General features: G+C 26.1%; 2 protein-coding genes across 4 annotated transcripts in view; one reads left to right on the top strand and one right to left on the bottom strand.

The window, feature by feature from the left end:
- The first annotated feature begins 638 nt into the window (after nt 1–638).
- LOC126895604 (EF-hand calcium-binding domain-containing protein 4A-like) lies at nt 639–20,176 on the top strand. 3 transcript variants are annotated; one of them, XM_050667670.1, is made up of 9 exons: nt 639–851; nt 3,068–3,179; nt 10,500–10,619; nt 11,299–11,425; nt 14,209–14,389; nt 14,462–14,527; nt 14,599–14,772; nt 19,448–19,604; nt 20,028–20,176. In XM_050667670.1, the coding sequence occupies exons 1-9, from the start codon at nt 774–776 to the stop codon at nt 20,081–20,083; spliced, it is 1,071 nt and encodes a 356-aa protein (XP_050523627.1). In that variant the 5' UTR covers nt 639–773; the 3' UTR covers nt 20,084–20,176. The 3 variants fall into 3 exon arrangements, with proteins under 3 accessions (XP_050523627.1, XP_050523629.1, XP_050523628.1); XM_050667671.1 differs by having other exon boundaries at nt 642–851; nt 19,448–19,628; XM_050667672.1 differs by lacking the exon at nt 10,500–10,619 and having other exon boundaries at nt 640–851.
- A 1,298-nt stretch (nt 20,177–21,474) lies between these two features.
- LOC126895603 (tubulin alpha-1 chain) overlaps nt 21,475–25,211 on the bottom strand; it is an 11,606-nt gene continuing 7,869 nt past the window's right edge. Inside the window, exons 2-3 of the mRNA XM_050667669.1 lie at nt 22,810–23,032; nt 21,475–22,721 (exon numbers count right to left, since the gene is read on the bottom strand). Of these exons, the coding sequence (XP_050523626.1) occupies nt 21,595–22,721; nt 22,810–23,032 (1,350 nt within the window). The 3' untranslated portion in view covers nt 21,475–21,594. The remainder of the gene's footprint in view (nt 22,722–22,809; nt 23,033–25,211) is intronic.

Here is a 25,211-nt window from a genome sequence, read left to right as displayed (position 1 = left end):
TCGTCATTACATCCGTACAGGTGGGTTATCGGTGTGACCATTGATACATAACAAGTATAAAGGTGAAGACATGAATATATCTATAAATATTCCAAATAATACAACAATCCATTGTGCCTACTGAGGCATAATTCGTTAGGAAAAATATTTTTAAATAACGAATAAATGGATACAAAGGTAGAGGCGGACAGAGGAAAGCATATATATGAGAAATGATAAGCAAGCTGACTGTAGTTGATACATAAATATGAAAAAACTAGCTTTTAACAGAGAAAAATGGAGAACCAGGCTTGCAGCGACAAGGCAAGGCCTTTAGTAGAGAAGAAGAAGACAATAATCCATGAAAAATTAGCACATTAATCTAAAGCGTCATGATGCTTTAGAACTGCATTCGTAATGTCACTTTTAAAAATAATTTTAAGTATTAAAGAAGCTGGACAGTAAATGCCACTTTGTGAATTGAAACAATAAATAGTTATTTTTTCTGATATTTTTATAGATTAAAAATGGTAGTTGAAAATATTTATTATAGAATGTGACGAATAATCCACAATTTCTAAATTAAAATATTAAATATATCAATAAATCAATACTGTTTTTTTAAATTCTTTCCCGCACATGTTTGCATGTCCTTGAGGTATATGATTCTCTAGTCATTACGAGCAGTTTGTGTTCACAGTATCCCTACTACAGATGTCAAATTTGCACGTGCATTTTATGTAAATGCTTGTTTTACTAGTATTTAACTCTTAAAGGAAACTTTTATTAATAAAATGGAAGCGATTGGACATAAACTATTTCAACTTGGAGATCCCGAAGGCAAAGGATTTATCATAAGACGAGATATGCAGGTAAAATTAAATTGATAATAAATTTAAATTAATAATATATAGCACAAAATTTATCATAATGATAATAATTCAGAAAAATATTTAATATTTATATCTTTCTTACTAAGGCTTTTTAATTAAAAAAATACCATTTATTAATTTTTGTTAACAAAAAATATTTTGGTTAAAATAAATTGAATTTTATTCTATATTGATTAATTAAAATAAAAACATTAGACACAATAATTATTGAGTATATTTCAAGCTTAATATTCGAAAATTAATTCCCAAAACTTGCATAATATTCCCACACATTCTTCAAGACTACAATGGAAACTACAGAATTGTATAGGTAAATTACATTTTAATAAAAAGTATTTCTTTTAAACATGTGATTACTCAAAAGAAATTATTTGATACACTTTATTTTTTTTTTTTTTCAAAAGCTTTAAAAATTGCATTAAAATTTTGTTTTAGTATAAAAGTATGGATACTTTTAGATTCTTTAATACTTAAATTTAATCTGTTGCAACAAAGCAAAAGTGAGACTTCTCTTTTATATTTTGACAGGATATTATAAATGAAACTCTAATTGCAAACATTTTTATGCGTAACAATTTATGTGAATGATAGTTTAAACATTAGATAAAGAGCAGTCAATGTATTATAAATATTATAATATATTTAGCGACATATGCTAGTCAAAATGTTTTAAAGCAAGTGTTCATATTAAATACCTTAAATGTATTTCGTTACTCAATAATTACTAAACCTGTATTTTCAACAAAAATGTTTTTAAAGAATAATTTAGTCTACTTTAATTATAGTCTAGAATAATTTCATTAGTTGATGAAATTATTTAAAAATGAAGTTTTCACAATTAAGAAATGATATGAGTCCGAGATTTTAATCCAGATTTTATTTGACTACTTTTCTTGTTAGTCTGATCAAAACTATTTTCCAACAATTTACCTAATCAATATATTTTTTTTTAATTTTGCGATGAATAACATTTTATTGTAGATTTTTAAACGTCCTAGAATAGCTAAAAAAACATTAAAGGATTGAAGATGTATTTATATCAGATATCACATAAGATTTCAGTACAATTTAAAATAGTTTATTTTTGGAATAATTAATGATAGATTATGTTATCTTTTTGGACTGAAAAGCATAATATATATATATTCAGCAGTATTATTATATAGCAGTTTTTTTTAACATCCATGAAAACAATATGAATTTGCACACGTAATAACAACACTTGTTTAAACATTATAGGTGTATTTTCTAATGTTATCATGAAGACTAAATACATTAATTCATAACAAATATAAAGCATATTCGATATGGTAGAAAGATTTATTTATATTTTAAAAATACCAAATTATAGGAAATTTTTTAAAAATAATATATAAGTTGAAGCATTTAAGCAGGGCTTTAAAGAGGACTATAATTTAGAAATAGTAGGATTTAAAAGCAATATCACCCTAAAAGCTATATTGTGGAAGGAATATGACTGATTCCTTCCACAATATAGATTATACAAAGTTTCATAGCTAGTTTTAATGTCATATTAAATTAATTATATATATTTTTGTAAGCGTTTCTTTGCAAAATTAGAGTTCTGAAGGGAGCGTAGCCTCCTTGTTAAATATAGTGAAATAATCATAGAAAAATAAAATCTAGTTGATTAATATAAATATTAATTAATTTTATTTCTATTTTCGTTTTAATAACATATAGTAAACACACTAAGTCTTTTTAAAAGAACTTTTATGAAAGATGTTTATGATAAACTACTCAATTACTTGAAAAATCTTCTTCTTCTTTTTCCTATCCTTTATCTCAACTAATTGGAGTCTGCCACTCTTATCCTAAACTTCCATTTGACACGATCTCTTACATCATCTACACACAAATCTGCCGTCGTTATACTCAAGTTTGAAATTCTAAAACCACAAGATAAACTTATTGCAACAGTCTCAAAAGTTACCCAACTCTTTTATGATACTATTAAAATAAACTTAAAGAATTTCAAGAAAAATATAATTCTTTTATGAATTTTTTATTGAGTAAAAACTGAAAATTGTACAACCCCCTTGAATAATTCATACCTTGAAGAATTATTTCAAGTCATATTACTTAATTTGATAACATGGTATTAATTAAATATCTATGTATAGTATTTGATTCATTAACATTATTTGATTAACTTATTTAAATAAAATATTTAGAAACTTAAAGACGAGCTATGTATGTCACCTGAACAGCTTGAAGTTGTTTTTGACACTTTGGATATTGAGCAAAAAGGATATATTACATTAAATCAATTTTTAGAAAGATTCAGTAAGTATAAACATATTGTTAACAGAGCTTAATGATTTGGTCATAGATAGAAATGCAATCAATTTTTTTAATGTAGATTAATGAAGAAATAATAGTTTTACAATTATTATAAATATTTAATAAAAATGATAATGTTATTAAAAACGATTTAAAATTTCAATTAAGACATTACTTTAAATGGAAGGAAACACTAACCTACTTTTTGTAAAATTATGGAAAATTTTTTGAAAAATTCAAATATAATTCTGGAATATAGCAGTGACCCTCAGTCATTTTATTTTTTTGAGCATAAAAATTGTTTGTAAAACACAATATTAAACTAAAACATCTTCTCCTCAGAATTTTTTAGGTTGTCAATAGAAAATAAAGTAATATAATACTAATAAAAAAACCCAGCACAGGGGGGTCGCGGCACAGTGGTGACGTGGCATAGTTGGATCAAGTATAATGATATCTGACAGTGATTAAAATCACTATAAAAAAAAACGCTTCGATGCAAATCTTTAGATAGTGTTTAATTTAAAAAAATTGGTGGATTATTCCAAAAGCTTCATAAACTGCTAGTTCCTTATTAATATCCTGATTAAGATAAAGTATGTCAAATGAAAAAGAGAATATTAAAAAACATTATTTCTCAAAAAAAAATTATGTTGATCCATACACTTTTCAATTAGTTATAGCATTATAATGTTAAAAATGTAAAAAATAAAATGGAAAATTTTCACACAATAATAGCATTTGGTAGCCATTTTCACCGTGAAGATAAAATAAAGTTCGAAATTTTTCACGATAAAGTATATTACATTAGCTTTAATTTAAGATATATATAAAAGTGTCAGACCTTTCAGAACACTTTCAAAAGTTAAGTTGAAAAAATTAATTTTTTGTAAAAAAGTTGTCATTTTAAATCCCCCCCTGTGGGCAAGTAAAGGGTCACATATATAAAAAAAATATACCAAATGAAAGTTTATATCATAATGATATCATGCATCTATATAAAAAAAAAATTATGTTGATATGTTCATTTTTAAAAAAGTTATGACAGTTTTTAGTAAAAAAAATTGAAAAAATTTCGAAAATTAGCCATTTTTAAATTTGTAATTTTTTTGGAGGTTTCCCCCATTTACGGGGAACGAGGGAATTTTTTTCAATTTTTGAGGGTAATGACTTCGACTAAATACGATTTGTGATCTTTTGACGTATCATTGAAAGAAATCGGTTCGGTGAGAGCTGAGAAAAAGTGGTAACAGACACAAAAAAAAAAAAAATTAAAAAAAAAAANTGGTAACAGACACAAAAAAATAAAAAATTAAAAAAAAAAACACATCTTAGAAAAACCAATACCTTCTCAGCTTCGCATCGAAGCTAACAAATGAATGTAATAACATTCATTAATTTCAATTTATTTAATATTAATTTGAATTTCATTAAACATCAAGTAATTATTTTAATTCAGTGCTTGTAAAATACTACAAAGTTAGTTAACTCAAAGTTTAGATATTCACTTCTCATTGAATCTGTACTTGTCTTTTAACAAACCAATATTTTAAGCACTTCAAATTAATTTTTCTTTTTATATAAATGTTTTAAAACTTACATAATTTTGTTAGCTACTCAAAAATAATTGTATTTGAAATTAAAATCGGTGACCTATTATTATAATATACAAATATCTATAAACATTTATATATATTTATAAATATATATATTAAATATTTTAAAATATTGAATCAGAGCCATATTATAACTCAATTAATATATGTATTCTAAGGAGTCCTTAAAGTATGATTACATGAGCGTTTCCAGAATTTTTGAAGTTGTCCTACCAAATGATAGGACCAAAAAAGTTTAATATAAAATGTATATTTAAAGTTCATTTATAGCTTCAGTACAGAGCGTTAGGGTATGAATTTTACTATACTTTGTTTCCTATTTTATTTATTGCAAAAATTCCCAACCAGCTCTCAATGAACTAAACTTTAAAAGATCATAAATTTTTCATTGCTAATGATATCACCCAAATTTTGTCTTTGATTCATACAATAAGGAAAAATATCCTAAAATATAATAATTATTAAAATTGGTTTATTTTAAATTACTTATTAGATATTTTTAACTGCTATAACTTCTTGTAAAATGTATGGATTACAACAAAATGTATACATTTTATATCTAAAAAATAAATTGTATCAAATAATAAAATTCATTTAAAGAAAAATGTTTTTGTTTTGATAGTAAAAAAGTGGTTATTTTTATTTTATATTTAAGAGTAAAAATATAACTTTGTTTTTGTTCCCTGAAAAATGATCAAAATGTGCTACTACCATTTTTATCCTGTATCCTTAATTTAATTTTTCTTTAAATATACCATTATTATGAATGTGTTAAAGATTTCATGGATTGCTTTGTTGCTTGAAGTGCTTAAGAATGTATCCATGTTTACATACCACTATTATTTCAATTATTAACGTATGTACAGAAGAGTTTGACAGTTGTGCAAAAGAATGGTGGTATTGACGAGGATGTAAGACACAGAATTAAATGCTGGTGGTTGAAGTGGAGAGAAGCCTCTGGTGTCTTATGCGATAAAAGAATTCCAATGAGGCTGAAAGGTAAATTCTACAAGACTGTAATAAGGCCAGCTATGAAGTATGGTTCGGTGTGTTAGGCGTTTGATAAGGAAGTATTCTAGAGAATGAGTGTAGCAAAGATGAGAATGATTAGATGGATGAGTGGAGTGACTAGAGGAGATAGGATAAGAAACGAACATATAAGAGGGAATATAGGTGTAGCGTCAATCGTGGATAAGATGAGAGAAAATAGACTTAGATGGTTTGGTCCTTATGAGGAGAGAAGAATCGGAAACCGTAAGAACAGTTATAGCAATGAATGTTGAAGGAAGAAGAGGTAGAGGAAGACCAAAAACGAGATGAAGGAATGTTATTGAATGTGATATGAGGACAGCTGATGTGAGCGTAGAGGACGTGGAAGATCGTGTCAAGTGGAAGTTTAGGATAAGGGTGGCCGACCCCAAGTAGTTGGGATTAAGGCGAGGAAGAAGAAGATGTACAGAAGAGTTTGAATAAAAAAAACAAACGAAAATTAAATTTTTTATTATTAACAATGACCCGAAAAATCTACTTCCTTAATAAAATATTATATTAAATTTTATGTAAAATACATTATAAAAAACATTTTAATGGCTTATCTATTATAAGCATTAACATTAATCGGGAAAGTAGACCTAATGATTTTTATCAGTGATGTACTTAAAGGGATGTAACACCTACTTGAACACATGCTATACATCATTTTGTTTAACCTTTTTTTTTTAATATAATTTTCTAAGTATATATACATTATATAACGATTAAGAAATATTAACTGATACGTTAGCTTAATAAATATGTAAAATAAATTTGAAAAATATTTTTGCACACTAAACTCTTACAAAGTGTTTTTTTTTTAAATTTTCATTTAAAACACCTTTGTTGAAAAAACATGGATTGTTATAAACTAAAATACTATTATTATATACTATATTTTACCAACTGAAAGGGAAGCATGTAATTAGAGTGCCAAAAAAAAAAGGCAATCAAATCATATATTTAAACATTCCCCTTGAGAAAATCTTGCGTACGTCATTAATCTTCATATACTAAGAGTAACTTTTTTTTATTAAAAATTTGAATTCGAAATACACCTACTAGGGAATTGTTTCTGTAAAGAAAATTTCGACGAATTTGAAGCTTTATACAACATCGGTCTTATAGTTCTAAGAAAACATAAAATATTGTCATTTTTTCCACTTATAAAATAGAATTTTTTAACAATTATTATTACCTAATATCATAAATTATTTAATTAAAAAAAAAAGCACAAACATACATTTCCGTCCAAAAAAAACAAATTTTTTTTAATTTTTATGAAAATTTCTTAGGTTATAGCTTTTTGACTTTAAAACCTATATTTCCAATTAAAAAAAAAACGGTAGCACAGTGGGGTCGTAACACAGTGTGGGTGTGGCATAGTTGGACCAAGTATAGATGATATCTGACAGTGATTAAAATCACTATTATTAAAAACGCCTCAATGCAAATCTATAGATAGTAATTAATTTTATGAAATTTATGGATTATTCAATATTCAAGTTCTAACTCAAAAAGAATTAAGGAAAAATTGAAAAAAAAAATTAATGCCATAGACCAGTGGTCGGCAACCGGCGGCCCGCGGGCCGGATACGGCCCGCGTGGCTATTGAATACGGCCCGCTTTAAATTCTAAATCGACTAATTTAATTGAATATAATTTTGTATAAATATAATTGAACGTTGCGTTTTTGGTACGGATATTTTATATAAGTCATATTATTATTTTAAGTTTTAGATAGTATTTTTTTGCATAATAAATAATGTAATTATAAATTTTTTTTTTTTATCTGGCCCGCGAACTCTTTTTAATTTGTAAATGTGGCCCGAGAATTAAAAAAGGTTGCCGACCACTGCCATAGACAATGATTTTTACTGAATCAGCAGATGTTCCTTTTATTTGTTTTTTAATAAAATTGGCAATTTGAATCAGCTTTCAAATGTTAAGATTTATTTTTTGATTTAAAAGAAAAACAAATTGAAATAACATTAATTTTATATTCTGTTCTTTTAATTTTATATAAGTTTCATGAAAATCAGTGTACCTCATTATAAGATATATTAAAATAAATTAAAATACAAAACCAAAAATTTTAACACTAAAATAGCATATTTTTGAATATGATTTTTTATTTTTTTTTGTTTCTGTCACTACTTTTTCTCAGCTCTCACTGGATCGATTTTTCTCAAAGATACGTCAAAAGATCACAAGCTGTATATAGTTGAAGACATTACCCTAAAAAATTGAAAATTTTGGCCTCGTTCCCCGTAAATGATAAAAATCCCCTAAAAAATTATAACACAAATATAACTTTTTCAACTTCAGTTTTGAAAATTTTCAGGAATTACTCCGAGCTTCAAACATATGTTAAAATAAAGGTAATGTTATGCATTATAATTTCAAAAAAAAATTTGTCCCGAAGACTTAACTTTTATATGCAAATGGTTGGTAGTTCAAAAACATTTACGATTTCAGATTTTATTTTTTCAACTTTAAATTGTCTTGTCATTAATTAGTCAAAAAAAAAACTTATTTTACATATAGCTATATAGAGTGTTTTTAAAAATAAAATAAAATAAAAAAATAAAAAAAACTTTAAATTATTTTATCTTTTTGAAAAATGTATGAATCAATACAAATTTTTGTTTCTAAATAAATCTTATTTAGTAATAGAACAAGGAAAAAAACGCTTTTCTGAAAATATTACTTAGCGTGCTCGGATTTTCAAAATTTTTTTTTTTAACGAAAGCACTCGGTTACCAAACTCCAACAAAATTATTGGCGAAGGTCGGAAAATTTTTGCCGCTCGCCCGCGAGCGTTTTAAATTTTCGACTGTTTTCGAGAAAAATACTCACTGACGCCTGCGTTTTACGACTTAAGATTTGAAATTTTCATCAGACCCGCCCAATAACATTTCTGAGATATGATAAAAAAATCAATTCAATCCGTTCATTTTTCACCGTTTTACGAACTTTTTTTTTAAAGTTCATGCGTATGGTTTTAATATGCGCATTGATTCATTTCTTGATTCTGCTCATACGTTTATTATGAACCATTATCATATTGAAAAATATACTATTTTTGTATTAAAAATCTTGATATTGTATTTTAATTTATTTTAATATATCTTATTATGAGGTACACTGATTTTCATGAATATAATATAAAATTAAAAGAATAGAATATAAAGTTAAAGTTATTTCAATTTTTTTTTTATTTTATATCAAAAAATAAATTTTAACTTTTGAAAGTTGATTCAGATTGCCAATTTTATCAAAAAACGAATGCGACTAACGAATGATTATTCCTTAATTCTTTTGGGGTTAGAATTTTGCTTTTGAATAATCCATCAATATCTTAAAATTAAACACTATCTACAGATTTGCATTGAAGAATTTCTTATGATAATGATTTTAATCACTGTTAGATATCATCTATAATTGGTCCAGCTATGCCACTTCCACACTGTGTTATAGTCTTTAATTTCATTATGGAGGGTATTATCCTCCACATATGTCCACGACGCTCATGATATTGGTCCATTACCAAGTTATTTCAGATATTGACTAAATTTAATAATCGCTCTAGTCTCATTCAACCAAAACTTATAAAAATATGCTCGACATCTAATCAAAATATTATTTTTAAAGATAATTAACAAATTATATATTCTTTTTAATTCCTTCCAACATAATTTTTATACCTAGTGCAACATATAACCGCTAAGTAATAATTATATATATATTTTTCTTTGGAAGCTTTAAGTAGAATATATTTTTCACTGTTTGAAATCATTTCCTAAACATAAAAAACTTAAATTTATTATAACAATAATTTATACTTGTTAAATAAAAAAAAATATATAATTTTATATTGTATAGAATCTTATATCTTCAAATAACATAAGAATGTGAAGGTTATCATTTGTAAATGATTATTAAGAAAAATTGTTGATAATTAAAAAAAATACATGTATATTATTTATTATACGTTTAGGGTGTATTTACAATTTTGATTCTAAAAATAAAAAAAAAAATTCTGTTATTTAAAAAAAATATAAAGTTTCCTTTTGTATGATTAATACTTTTTTTAAATAAAGAACAAATATAAAAAACATGTTTCTATTTAAAAATTACTCATAGACATATGGTGATAGGCTTGAGGGAATATAGCTCTTTCAGTTTAGAAATAAGCTCCAAAAAATTTGAAATATTGTTCATATGTTTTATAAAAATACTATTAGATATAGTGGAAATGTCAGTTAATCCCCTCATAATATTTTTAACCCTTCGCCTACGAAACTGTTATTGACAAAATATTTTAATGTATTCTATAAAACCACCTTTAAAATCATGTTTATTTAGTATTAAATATTATTATTACAAATTAAATTGCTTTAAATATTTCTTTTGCATAAAAATATACCGCTTAAGATTCGTCCTTTTATGTTAATACACCATTGTATACATGTATTTTGAATGACTTCTCATATTCTATGTTCTTTTAACCAAACAATGGCTATTTCGAAACAATTAATTTTCTTATTTAAATTCTACCTTACTTCGAGACGGTATATTAATTACTTAATTAATTATATAAATATATTTGCATTAATCGGGAACATTTTAACATATTATGACATCTGAAGTTTTTACAATTTCTGATCGATAGAAGTTCTAATTGAAGCTTTCAGCCCAGAAGTTCCAGAATTAAGTCCACCGGCACAAAAAAATAAAAACGTGGTTGATGATAAATCAAGTTCTATTGAACTTAGCATCGAAACTAAAAAAGGTATATGTGATTGCGTTAACAAATAAAATATAAATTAAAAAAAAATTCTGTTAAGGGCTAAATAAGTTTAAATAGTTTTAGATTTCAAAATTAACTCACTTTGTTTCTAAAACGCGATTAATATTTTTACCGTTAAATTTTATAAAATACCTTGGTCGCCTTTTTTTTTATAACTTTTGTTATATAAATATAATAGCTCGAAAATTCAACAATAATTAATAGATGGGTTAAAAAATAGCGTAAAATTACAGAAATAATTGGTGTTAAATAGTATAACAAGAGTAAGGTATGTAAATACTTTATAAATAGATGAATATACAATAAATTAAAACATTGATTGTTATTTCCTAAAAAATATTCTTTGACACTATCTTATAAACTTTATATTTTAGACTAAGAGGCAAAAACCGGCATAATTGGGCAATTTTTTTACTATATCATAAAAGGGTTTTAGTCAACATTTTTATTTGATTTGAAAAATAACAAATAAATAAGACAAATTTTATATTTAGCGAACCAGAGTCGTATTTACAGTGGTATTTTCCGAGTTCAAATCAAAGTACTTTATACAAAAAAACCAATTACATTAAATTGATATAATAATTTATGTCATGAAATTTTATATGTAATAGAATAAATGCTTTAAATTTTCTTTATATATATATATATATAACTCTAGATGACACGTCAACAATTTCCACTCAAAATTATCTATGGAAAGAAAATACAGTTACTTTTAAATTGTCATTTTCGGATGATATTCCAACATTACTGCAAAATATTAAAGAAATGAATATTTTAAAATTGTAAGAACAAAAAAAATATTCTAATTTAAAATTTATTCAGAATTATTTACATAATTATTATGAATGAATATGAAATGATTTTTTTTTTAATTTCAAATTGCCTTTATTTTTTTCTATTATAATGAGTAAACCGTGTTCAATCAGAATAATAATATATAAATACCAACAACAAATATTGTGATGACACCTAAATTGTTGGGTATTGAAGACAAAAAAAATTATAAAAACATTACTACTGTGTATAAAAAGTTTTGATAAGAATCATATAGTACCTTGACTGCAAAATGGTTCTTTGTTACTATTTGAGCTATCTTATTTATATACATATTTATTTAGAATTTTCCAAGTCAACAATACAAATAATTTTTCTCCTACTTAGATTTCTATTATATTATATATATAAAATCTTTTAACCCCTCCCAAACGTCAATTGATAGATACTTGTACCTCTTAACAACTGAAGTACTATATTAGTAGATATATTTTTTTTCTTCTCGCTCTCGTGCTCTCTATCTCAACTACATGGATTCGGCTAATCGTATCCTAAACCTCCATTTAACATGATCTCTCAAGTCATACCAGTTACATTCGAATATCTTTTTTTCGGTTATCCTATTCCTTCTTCAACTCTAATTTCCATAACCGTTTTTACAGCTCCCGATTTCTCACGCTTCATAATATGATCAAATCAACTAAGCCTATTTCCCCTCATCTTATACACGATAGATGCTACTTCTATCCATATCAAATCATTCAGAGTGGTCGTGCAATCATTTTAAACTTTTTTGAAATTTCACACATGAGTTGCCTAGTATTTAAATAAAAAAAAATTTTTTTAGATGAAAGTAGATTTATGACCTGTTAAAATTTTGAAATTGCAAAATACCGGTATTTCGTAAAAATATCCCTGAAACTTATGTATTTTTACTTTATACTTGAAAATTTCATCACTTTTTCATTATGAGGAGAAAATTAAATCATAAAAATTTCACACAATATTATTACACATGTTGACTTTCTATAGTAAAAATTTCAAATTTAGTATTTTACCGAAACCAACATAAAATTAGCTAAAATGTAAAGCTTATGGTTGAAGGTGCTAGATTAAAAGCTGGTTATAAATACTATCTAAATTGCTTAGTTTGTAATATTGAAAATTGTAATTGTATGATTGGAGAATGCGTTATTTGTTTGAATTGGAGTGACAGTTTAAAAAAATGCTATCTGACGATTTAGATGATGGCCCAGAAAATATTATATATAAACAATGGGTTAGTACAAATAGAGCTGATTTAGTCACTAATATTTTACCTATCTATTATTTTATTGATTTATTAAGTAAAAAATTGAGTATTTTATCATTTAAATTTTTTAAAAAATTTTTACCATAGAAAGTAACATGTGTAATAATATTTTGTAAAGTTTTTATGATATAATTTTCTGTCCCATTGGGGAAAAACTCAGTTAAGTTGCCTAAAAATAGTTATTTTAGAAATTTGAACTCTTTTACACTTGTGTTACTAAAAACAGGCCAAAGTAAAAAATTTCAAAATACAATTAAATTATAATACTGAGTTATGTTAATATGTAAACAAATTTTGTATTTAAAAAAATGTATTTCATCGTTAATTTTAATTTTGAAAATGTCATTTTTTGTACAAAAACAAAAAAAAAACCTTTCTCAAAATTACTGAAAAAATTAATTAAAATTTAAAAATCCTATTGTTAATTATTGGACATGTTAGAAGACCTCATTATGAAAAAGTTTTATGATAAAAGTCTTAAGTATAAACACATAGATTTCAAGGATATTTTTACGAAATACTGGTATTTGCAATTTCAAAATTTTGACAGGTCATAAATCTACTTTCACCTAAAAATTTTTTTTTTATTTAAATACTAGGCAACTCATGTGTGAAATTTCAAACAAATTTAAAATGATTGCACGGCCACTCTGAATGATTTTATTTTTCTCTTTATTTCACTTAACCATCTAAGCATTCTCACCTTTGTTACAATTATACTTTACTCTTCATTCTTGTCAATTTACCATCATAAATATTGTATATATTCCGTCTTCTACTAATCCCTCCTAATCACTTTCCTGCAAGAGCTAATATCTCCATCTCAAGCCTTAAGATAACTTCCTCCTTATTTTCTCCTATTAACATTATATCATTAGCAAACAATATGAACTACGGTACCTTTCCTTGTATTTCCTTAGTAATTTCATCTATTACTATAGAAAATAGACAAGGACTTAAACCAAAAACTTGGTGCTCACAAACTGTTACCCTGAAATCGTCTGTCTTTTCACACACACTTTTTACCCTAATAAAAGTACCTTCACACATATCCTCTATTACATCAATGTACGTTTTTGGAACTCCTTTTCTCATTAACAATCATTATAAATCCTCCCTTGGTACTCTGTCATACTCTCTCTCCAAATCTATGAACACCATACTAAGCTTTTTCTTCTTCCCCTACATTTTCTATTTAAATATTTCTTACAAAATAACGTCTACATCGTTGATTTTTTTTATCTTATTCTCTATTTTCATTTCCCAAATCTTCATAACAAGACTTATAAGGTTTATACTTCTATAGTTTCTACATTCCTGTATATCTCCTTTGACTGTAAATACAGGTACTACAAATCTTTTCCTCCGCTCTTCTGACATGTTACCTTTTGTTAAGATATTATTAAATATATCATACTTAAGTAGATATAATTTATTTAAAATAATAACTTCATAATAAAAAATATTCATAATTCATAGAAGTTTAGGACATTTAGAAACTATCTGTAATGCTGCTCAGCCAGAAACAGATAACTCTGTTATTGTGGGTCGTATCGAAGTGTTTCTTAGAAACTTACATATAGACTTAACTAAGATTGCCGAAAAACATCAGGAATTAGAAGATCTTTTACAAAGTCGTGAAGTTCAACATCAAAATAATGTATGTTTATTTAAAATATTTTAATAGAGATTTATTGAAATTGTTTCTTATCTTAATTTAATAACTCATTAGATACAAAAACTTTTCGAAGAACTTGAAAGTCATTTTCGCGAAGAACAGGAAAAAACTAAAATTGAAGTATTTTTTTTATAAATAAAAATAAAAAGTCGCTGGCTAATTGGTTTATTTATTGGTATGTATAATTAAAGGATCAAAAAAAATTTAAAACTGAATTAACAGCATTGGAAAATGAAATTTCCGATAAAGATGAAAGATTGCGGGCTACTGTATTAACACGCCAAGAACTTGCAAGCCAACTAGTAGTAGCTCAAAAACGAGAGCTGGCTTTACTAAATGAAAACGCGGAATTAAATAAAAAACAGGTTATAACCATTCATTAAACATTTATTTCATTTATTACCAGAATTACTAACGTTATTTTATAATTATGGATGATATCTGACAATGATTAACCACTATCATAAAAAACGTTTCGATGGGAATTTGTTAAATTTTACAATCATTTTTATATTTATCATTTCACAATATCTATGTTTTTTACTTAGACGGCCTACTTTATCATAATAAAACAATCGTTGGAATTTTTTTTTTAATTTAGTCTATTTCTAAAACTTTAATGTGGTATAAGGTTGAAGACTCTAAACGTTCCGACACTTTTTAAAAATTAAGTTGAAAAAAACAAATTCTCATGTGTGGTTTCTTTTAAACCCTTTTTGTACTTGTTTTTTATTGAATTTTCTCAAAAAAAAAAAACATAATAATAAAAGAAAGCCTACTGTTTATAGTACTATATATACTATATATACTCTATCAATATTTTTAGTTTCATTGTTTTATAATTAAGTTATATTAACTTTAAAATGCCGAAAAAAAATTTAAGTTATCGATCAAATAAGAGTTGAGTACTATCATGGATAGACATAAAAAAACACACCATAATAAAAACAATATCATCTCAGATTTATATTGAAGCTAAAATAATGAAAGACGAAATAAATCCGTGAAATTTAAAAAATAACACATTGTCTGTCGGTTTATACCGGTCTTTCTCGTTATATAACCGTCAAAACTAAAAATAAAATACACTACAGGACTCCCAGTGAAATTTTAATATAATTTCTGTTCTTATCGTGTATAATAAAAATTGATCACTTGTGGCTATATTACTTAAAATTAAAACTATATTTAAAATATTATTAATTTAAAACTAAAAAATATTAAAAATATTTAACTGAAAAAGCCACAAAAAAAAAAATTACTAAAAAATCGTGGATACTTTGGGAACAACGTTACCATTTTAAACGCTAACATATACTTACACCCCAACCGAAAAAATACCCCTGATATACCCTAGTGACGTTATTATTAAATAATATTATCACATTTTGCCAGTTTACACAATTTTAATAAAGAATTTTTCAGTGGGCCAGAATCCCAATTAATTAAAATGTTTTTATTTTTAAACATTTCTATTACCTCCCTTTTATTAAGTTGTTTGTAACTATTTACATTTTTAAATAGTTTTATGGTTTTAATGGAGTAGTTATGTTTCAATAAATGTTCAGGCACTGGAGATTTATCAACATCTCGATTTTTAATGTTTCTTAAATGCTTTTTAAACTTGACACCTATATTTCTTTTTTTGTTCTACGTCACATTTATTAAAACTTTCACATTTTTGTATTTTATAAATGCCCGATTTTCCCCTTCTTTTACCTTATTACTTTAGGACTACCTAATAAATCTCTTAAATCATTACTTTTAATTGTTATTAAAGTAGTACCAAAGTTCTTAAAAATCTAATTAGTCAATTTTAAATGCTCTTATAATATAAGATGGGTGATCTAATTACTTTTTGTTCCCCCATGCCACTGAGTGTACAGTAGTGGTACAATTATAAGATACCCCCCAAATCTTATATTTCACGCGTTTAGATTTTGGGCTTGTACGTAATCGTAAGTAAACGTTTAAATCATCAAGTAAATGCATACAACTTTTTTTTCTATACAGAGTGGCCCACCACTCACTGACAACTTAAATAACTTTTGATCCAGTTAATATTTTTAGCTGATTTTTTTTTTAAATAATAGTTATACGTTAGGTCCATAGCTATATCTCAATAATTAATTTTTTTACATTTTATTAAAAATATTATTTATTTTTTAATTTTAAATAAAATGTAAAAAAAAAATCTAAGATAGCTATTTTGTAGAGTAGAATTTAAGAAAAATTTTAGTAAAAAAATATCTTATTAATATTCAGTAGTAAATATTCTGTAGCGTTTTGAAGTTTGTGAAAATTTGAATTTTCATGTACTATTTTACGGTATTAAACATTGAAATACGTATTGAGAAAAGGACAGAAGAAAACGCTATCTTTTCAATATACTTTTGAATGAGAGTGATAAGTAATAATTGCCTTATCTAATTTCTTATCATGGTATTTATGCCAAGTTTGTAATGTATACACACTATCATCATATGTATACACAGTAATCATGAAAAGATAGCGTTTTCTTCTGTCCTTTTCTCAATACGTATTTCAATGTTTAATACCGTAAAATAGTACATGAAAATTCAAATTTTCACAAACTTCAAAACGCTACAGAATATTTACTACTGAATATTAATAAGATATTTTTTTACTAAAATTTTTCTTAAATTCTACTCTACAAAATAGCTATCTTAGATTTTTTTTTTACATTTTATTTAAAATTTAAAAATAATTAATATTTTTAATAAAATGTAAAAAAAATAATTATTGAGATATAGCTATAGACCTAACGTATAACTATTATTTAAAAAAAAAATCAGCTAAAAATATTAACTGGATCAAAAGTTATTTAAGTTGTCAGTGAGTGGTGGGCCACCTGTATAATGTGTTCATAAAATTAAAAGAAAATCGCTTATTTTGCATTAGGTCCATTTGCAACTTAATTTTTACTTACATTTTAGTTAAAAATATTATTTTTACAAATACAGAAAATTTCAGTCATTAAGTAATATTAAATGCTTTCTAAAAAAATTTTTCTAACATCCAACTGTGTAATTTTTTTTTCTACATATTATTTGGATAATTAAATGTAATAATACTAATGAATCTATCAGGTGCTTAATAATAAAGTAATAGAACATCGACTTTTAGTATATAATAAAAGAATAAATATATATTACGTTTACAACAAATTAATAGTAAATGAATATCGCGGGTAGTCTGCATGGAGACGGTAAAAGATCAACTAACTAGCATTACCATCTATACGGATGACACAACGGTCGATCACCAGTATAGCAACAATAAGCTGACCCCTCTAACAACAACAGTGCGATATTAATATCTATAGACATATTTCTTTTTACAATAATTCATCTACATTTGAGCTCACCAATTTTAAATGGTCATAGCCTATCACAGCACTGAATGGTTTTTGACTATCTCGCCTGTTAGATCATGTACCACTTATCTGTCATACCTAAGCATTTTAGTTATCTCATATGGACCTTTGTACTTTAGTTCTAGTTTTTTACTTTGTCCTGTAGCAGGCGGATCCCACCTAACCATTACTAATTCACTTGTATTGTTCTTTGATGTTTTTTTTTCATTCGTTTATTATTGTCAACATTTTCTCCCTAATTTCCTTTAGACATTCAGCTAAATTAACATTTTCTACCTTTTCTTTATTGACCTAACTGTTTCTATCTCTCCATTCAAACTATTAGAAATTAATCCATTTGATCATAGTTATGTATAACGTCAAACGGTTTACGTTTTGTTGTCTGTATACTATTATTTACAGACCATTGTACTTCCATTAACTTTATATCCCAATCTCTGTTCTCCTCACTTTCAGTTATCACCTCCTTCTTCTTCTTCCTCGCCTTAATCCCAACTACTTGGGGTCGGCCACCCTTATCCTAAACTTCCACTTGACACGATCTTCCACGTCCTCTACGCTCACATCAGCTGTCCTCATATCACATTCAATAACATTCCTTCATCTCGTTTTTGGTCTTCCTCTACCTCTTCTTCCTTCAACACACATTCAGTTATCACCGCTAAACATTTAATAATTTATTTGTTTNCACATTCAGTTATCACCGCTAAACATTTAATAATTTATTTGTTTTCTCAACTTGACCATTACTCCTAGGACTCTTGGTTGCAGTTTTTACATGTATAATATTGTGATATCTACAAAACTATTAAAAAATCACCGAAGTATAAGCGGAACCTCGATTGCTAATAAACCAAAGTAGCTTGCCATAATGATTTTTAAAAAGTCGTACGTACACTTTTGTTTCCTCGTCACTCACATCTTTCACTGCGCTCGAAAACACGTACTTACTATATAAGTTTGAATTTTTATTTAAATTTTTCTTATAACAAAAATTAAAAATTATAATATATTGTCAGGTTTTAAAGTAATGAATAATAATGGATTGTCATATGCAAAATAAACAATAAAAATAATAATGATACTATTGTAGTCAAATTTAATTGTAAAAACATTAAAGATAATACAGCGAAACCAATTAAAGAATAATATAAAGATAGTCAATGGCTGATGAATTGCATGAAATTCTTTATAAAACACTTGTATATTAACCATATCCTAACTAAATTTAACAGAATTTTACTCTGGTTACCAAAATCAGTAGATAATGAGTATAGTTATCAGTATCATGCTGTCATTGGTACACTAGGGCAATAATATATTTGGTGCCCATATTTAATATATATTTTTAATAAGTATCTTATTCAAATCCCCTCGAATCTCGTAATAAAGGAAAATGATCCACAAAATTACAGTTGTTTTAAAACAGATGATATTGATATTTTTAAATTTTACTTTATACTAAAATAACTTAATGAAAATTGGACGAATTATTGCGAAATTTGTATTAATAATACTTCAAACATTTGTTTTACTGATGTTTTTCATTCTCTAAAAAATTATTCCCCATTGAATTGTCTACAAAATAATTTATTGTTTTATTTTTCAATAACTCAATTTATCTATCTTATATTTAATTTTAGAAATCATTGGAAAAAGAATTAGACGCCGAAAAATTAAAAAATAACAAGTTGGAAGAGTTACTAGAAAAAACCAAAGTAGAATCATCGGTATCCAAGGAAAAGCATTTTAAACAAGGATTCTTCATCGCGAAAAATTTAATTACTTTTAAAGAAGAAGGTCCTGGAGTTAATCTTTAATATGGTGTGCTGATATTTAGCTTATCTTACTGTATTTATGATTCAAAAGCCACTAAATTGTTATAAAACAACAAGTCTTTTTAGGGATTTCCTTTTAAATATAGATTAAAATATAAAATAAATTTCCCTAGAAATAAAAATCTACAAGATAAAGAAATATGGACTCTGAAAGTTCCCTTAAAAGAGACGTTGAGGCATACATCCATTTATGTTTTTTTAATATTATTTGAACCACCTCTTCTTGGAAAAAAAATCATAAAACCTCTCTAAAAAATTTTCTGGTCATACCATTGTTCTAGAGCATAAAATTCCTAAATACATTATCTTCGAAAGTAATCAACTTAGAATATTAACTTCGTTATTCATAAAATATTTTATTATGTATCGCTGTGTTTAATTACAGGACTTTATCAACAACTTCAAATTTTGAAAGACATGAAAAACGTGTTGTTAAACTAAATACTACAGATTATTTTGTATATTATATAACGTCTATTTTATAATAAAAAATGTATATTATTTAAAAATATAATTGAATAATTTTAATTGTTAGATTGTTCTAGTTTAATGACTTAATAACCAAGCTTACATTGCAATAGCCAAGGTCCAAAATAACATTAAGATTCTGTGCACGGTTGTTGATGTATTAATCAACTTGTTTTAAGGACTCATAAAATATCTTTCAACAAAACATTTATATAAAAAAAAAAATTTTATGTAGAAAATTAATTTATAAATATATTTCTTGAGTAATTTTCTATGATGAAATTTAATTAATTTTTTATGTGTAAAATAATAAAATAGTGAGAAAAATAATTGTTCATATTATTGACAATTATATAAAAATCCAAATAAGTTTTTAAAAAATGTTCTAAAAAAAATAGTTTGAAGCATAAGTGAATCGTTTTAAATATTCTATAAAACAAATATAAATGTTGAATTTTTTTCTAAATTAAAATATAAAAGAGGATTTTTTGTTATTAGTAAATTAATGTACTTAAGATAACTAACTCTTAGGTCAATTTAGTTTTCATTTATCTATTAAACAATAAAAGTAGGATTTTATTTGAAAACAACGAAGATTACTTTCGTCATATAACGGACATCATTTTAATCTCAATAAAAACCTAGTTATTACGTCCATTTATAAATACAGATTTTTGAAAACAATTGTTATACTGTTCCGAGACGAAAAACAGTATTACTTTAATTTGAGTTGTTAATATTAGGAAGATTTGTTTAACATATTACTCAGTATAAAGTATTAAACATCGTAAGCAAGTTTTTTTACATGCATCAGAATTTTGCATACAAAACAATTAAAAATATTTATGCTTAAATTAATAAAACAGCTTAGATTTGAATAATACTAAATTAAGTTGTTTATAATTCTTACTGAAACTAGATGATGCAATCGATACTTATACTTTTTTAGTTACAATATATTAACTAAATATGATTACTTAAGTAACCCCTTAATTACAGGTTTCAACAATTTTATACAAAAAGGTAAATTCTACATTTATTTTTTTGTAAAATTATCAATTAATTATATCCAATATTTAAGTGTCAAATTTATCTTTCCTACTTTCAAGAAAATTATGTACTTGTTAATACTCAGTGACGTTACCACAAAAAAATCCTAGTTTTATTTTAGGGTATTCTCTGATTTATTAGAGTACCCCTTCAATATAAATAACACATAACTATTATTTTTCTAGAGTATGTTAATTAAAAAATATATTAGTGGGTAACATACATCATATACACCTCAAAACACCACTTAAACATACTTAAAATTTTAATAAGAAAAGAAATCAGATTCATAGGAAATATAACTAAAACATCAATTCAGTTGCAGTTATTTTTTTAATATTCTGTCTATAAATGTCTTGTATAAAAAAAAATTTTATTGTTAAACAAATTTAATGCAGTAAGCGATATTTGAGGATGCACTATAATTTAAATGTTTAATATTCTTCACCACCTTCGCCTTCTCCTTCAACGGAGTCCATGCCAACTTCTTCATAATCTTTTTCTAAAGCAGCCAAATCTTCACGTGCCTCAGAGAATTCACCTTCTTCCATACCTTCACCTACATACCAATGAACAAAAGCACGCTTGGCATACATCAAATCGAATTTATGGTCCAATCTTGCCCATGCTTCAGCAATAGCAGTGGTGTTAGACAACATACACACAGCACGTTGTACCTTAGCCAAATCACCACCTGGAACTACAGTTGGAGGTTGATAATTGATACCAACTTTAAAACCAGTTGGACACCAATCAACAAACTGAATTGTTCTCTTTGTCTTGATGGAAGCAATAGCAGCATTAACATCCTTAGGTACAACATCACCACGATACAACATACAACAAGCCATGTACTTGCCATGACGTGGATCACACTTCACCATTTGATTAGCTGGTTCAAAGCAAGCATTTGTAATTTCTGATACAGATAATTGTTCATGGTATGCTTTTTCAGCAGAGATAACTGGTGCATAAGTTACCAATGGGAAATGAATACGAGGGTATGGGACCAAGTTGGTTTGGAATTCAGTTAAATCTACATTTAGAGCGCCATCAAATCGAAGAGAGGCAGTAATAGATGATACAATTTGACCAATAAGACGATTCAAGTTGGTGTAAGTAGGACGTTCAATATCAAGATTTCGGCGACAAATATCATATATGGCTTCATTATCTACCATAAAGGCACAGTCACTGTGTTCAAGAGTAGTATGTGTGGTTAAAATGGAATTGTATGGTTCAACAACAGCTGTGGAAACTTGAGGAGCAGGGTAGATGGCAAATTCCAATTTGCTTTTTTTACCATAATCTACACTCAATCTTTCCATCAACAAAGAAGTGAATCCAGATCCAGTACCACCGCCAAAAGAATGGAAAATTAAGAATCCTTGAAGTCCAGTACATTGATCAGCTAACTTCCTGATTCTATCCAAAACAACATCAACAATTTCTTTTCCAATTGTGTAATGTCCACGAGCATAGTTGTTAGCTGCATCTTCCTTTCCAGTAATTAGTTGTTCGGGGTGAAACAATTGACGGTATGTACCAGTTCTTACTTCATCTAAAAATTAAAATTTATAATGAAAAATTTATTTTTAGTGACTTGCTAAATTTTTTTAATTTGTTTATAAATTTATTTCTTCACTAACCAACTACAGTAGGTTCAAGATCCACAAATACAGCTCTAGGAACATGTTTGCCAGATCCAGTTTCGCTAAAGAAGGTATTGAAGCTATCATCTCCACCTCCAATGGTCTTGTCAGAAGGCATTTGACCATCAGGAGCAATACCATGTTCTAAGCAGTATAATTCCCAGCAGGCATTACCAATTTGGACTCCAGCTTGGCCAACATGTACAGAAATACACTCACGCTAAAATAATAAAAATAAAACAAAAAATCAATGGCAGAAATATCAACATAACACAGTTGTTACACTTTTATTTATATTTTAAACTTTCTTATGCAAGTAACAACTTAATGCTTTTGTAAAACCTGTACAGCTCAGTGAAACATAATAGAACCATGATATTTATGCACAATATCTTACAGACCAAATTACATGTCATTTTAAATTCCCTATGTTTAAGAAGTGTAAAAACCAAAATAATTTTCAATAATAAAAATTATATAAGGAATATATCTTTTTACTATTATCAATCACTCCAATTTGATATTAAAGCTATACATATTGATTGTATAAAAATAATCTAAAAATTTTGTAAGGATAGGAACCAAGAAGCATTTAAAAAGTAGTATAGTTGGGACGACCTTACCTTTCAACTATCCCACCCGTTACCATGATATAAGTTTGTGTAGGATTTGGACACCCAGGACCCTACATAATCAAACCACTAGATTATGTGATAAATTAATTAGCCTACTAATAAAATCTTAATCTATTGTATTTAATGTATTTATTTTATTTTGCAAATGGTATAGATTTCTGAGGACAGCGTGGTCAAGTTGATAATGCAGCAGTTCTTGACACACACTGCCTAGAGTTTTAAACTCAGTCATGGGGGGGGCTTTATTTGCCAAATGAGAAAATAGTTTGGTAATTGGAGCTGCCATCTCCCTCTTCGGTGCTAGACTTAATATCCATCACAGAATAATAATGGTTAAGAAAACCTCTACATTTTTCACATTTCCCTGAACTCTCTATGACAAGATTTCACAAAATAATTATACACAGAATAATCGATTTTGAGTAAACACTAATTTTCTCAGAAAATATTGAAAATTTTTAATTTTTATTAAGAGAAAAATTATTTGACCCAAAATTTACTATAAAACGTAGCTGATTTCATTCTATCCCTTAGGGGTTAAAAAGCCTTTAATTTCAATAATTTATTATTTTTTATTCTAATGGAAATTCTCATTTCTAACTTAAATAACAATTTGTTTTTATTTAATCAATATTTTGCATTTTAAATGTTTTAATAATTAAATATAAAGTAAAAATTCATCATTAATTTAGTTTTCCTAATACCAGAAGCAATAATCTGTTTTTATAGGCCATAGATTTTTTGTTAGTTAACAATAAAAAATGTTCACACTAGTTATTGGCATGTATAATAGTACACTTCCATTGTATATGAGTATGTTTGACTATTAATAGACATGGATTACTAAAGATAAAATTAATGCATGTTGGATATCATAGTCAATAAAAACTATTTTTTGTGACAAATTGAAAAACATCTATTATTTATAATTGGCAAAATTATTTCAAATTACTAAACTTTAACATGTTGTAACAGATAAACAATTTATCAAATAATAAAATTATTAAAATGTGTAATTTTTGGATTATATTAAAAAGTTAAAAATTAGAGGTTCCCATTTCAGCAAATTAAAGTTTTGAGTTTTAAAGTTTTTAACTTGAAAGGAATAAAAAAAACAATATCTAAACTTATATTGTTTTAGAATTTCTTGAATAAAATGAATATTACTCTCTACAAAAATTTTAAATTGTTTCCGAAAAAACAAACGTCTTACCCAAAATCACTCTGTGTTAACATAAAATATATTCTAAATATAGTTTTAGAACAAAAAATTACTATAATAATTAAGTTATATACCAAATAATACAATACTCTTGGTACATTGAGTTATTGATTTACTCAAAGTGATGGTGCTGGGATTGAATGTTATCTTATTTAGAAATTTTAAATGTAAATTAGGTCTAGTACTGAAATCCAAAAATTAATGTTGAGCCCTCACATAAAATATAAAAATTAATGTTAACTGATTAAATCCAGATGAACTGATATTCTATACTATCTTATACTTTATGATAATAAATGTAACATTTATTATTATGTATATAATATAAAGTCAATTTGAACAATGAGAACAAATAAAAACTGATTCGTTTTAATATATCTATTGATCTGGTAGTATCCTAATCTGATATTTTCAAACTACCAAAAGTATTCAGAATTATAACTCCTACTTAATTTACTCATAGGCAGAGGTGTTGTGGAGCGTATACGCGGGTATACGGCGTATACCCACTTCTTTGTTTTTCTGTTATTGCGTATACTTAT

Source organism: Daktulosphaira vitifoliae, unplaced genomic scaffold (assembly GCF_025091365.1).
Source record: "Daktulosphaira vitifoliae isolate Bord-2020 unplaced genomic scaffold, ASM2509136v1 Scaffold_1, whole genome shotgun sequence".
In the NCBI taxonomy this organism is placed as follows: domain Eukaryota; kingdom Metazoa; phylum Arthropoda; class Insecta; order Hemiptera; family Phylloxeridae; genus Daktulosphaira; species Daktulosphaira vitifoliae.
Note: the sequence above shows the minus strand (reverse complement) of the source record. Positions and strands in the feature narration are given on the sequence as shown.

Coding starts and splice junctions, on each gene's coding strand:
- LOC126895604 (XM_050667670.1), top strand. CDS start 774: ATGGAAGCGATTGGACATAAACTATTTCAACTTGGAGATCCCGAAGGC. Junction 3,180..10,499: donor TCAATTTTTAGAAAGATTCA/GTAAGTATAAAC, acceptor TCTGATCGATAG/AAGTTCTAATTGAAGCTTTC. Junction 19,605..20,027: donor AATTACTTTTAAAGAAGAAG/GTCCTGGAGTTA, acceptor GTTTAATTACAG/GACTTTATCAACAACTTCAA.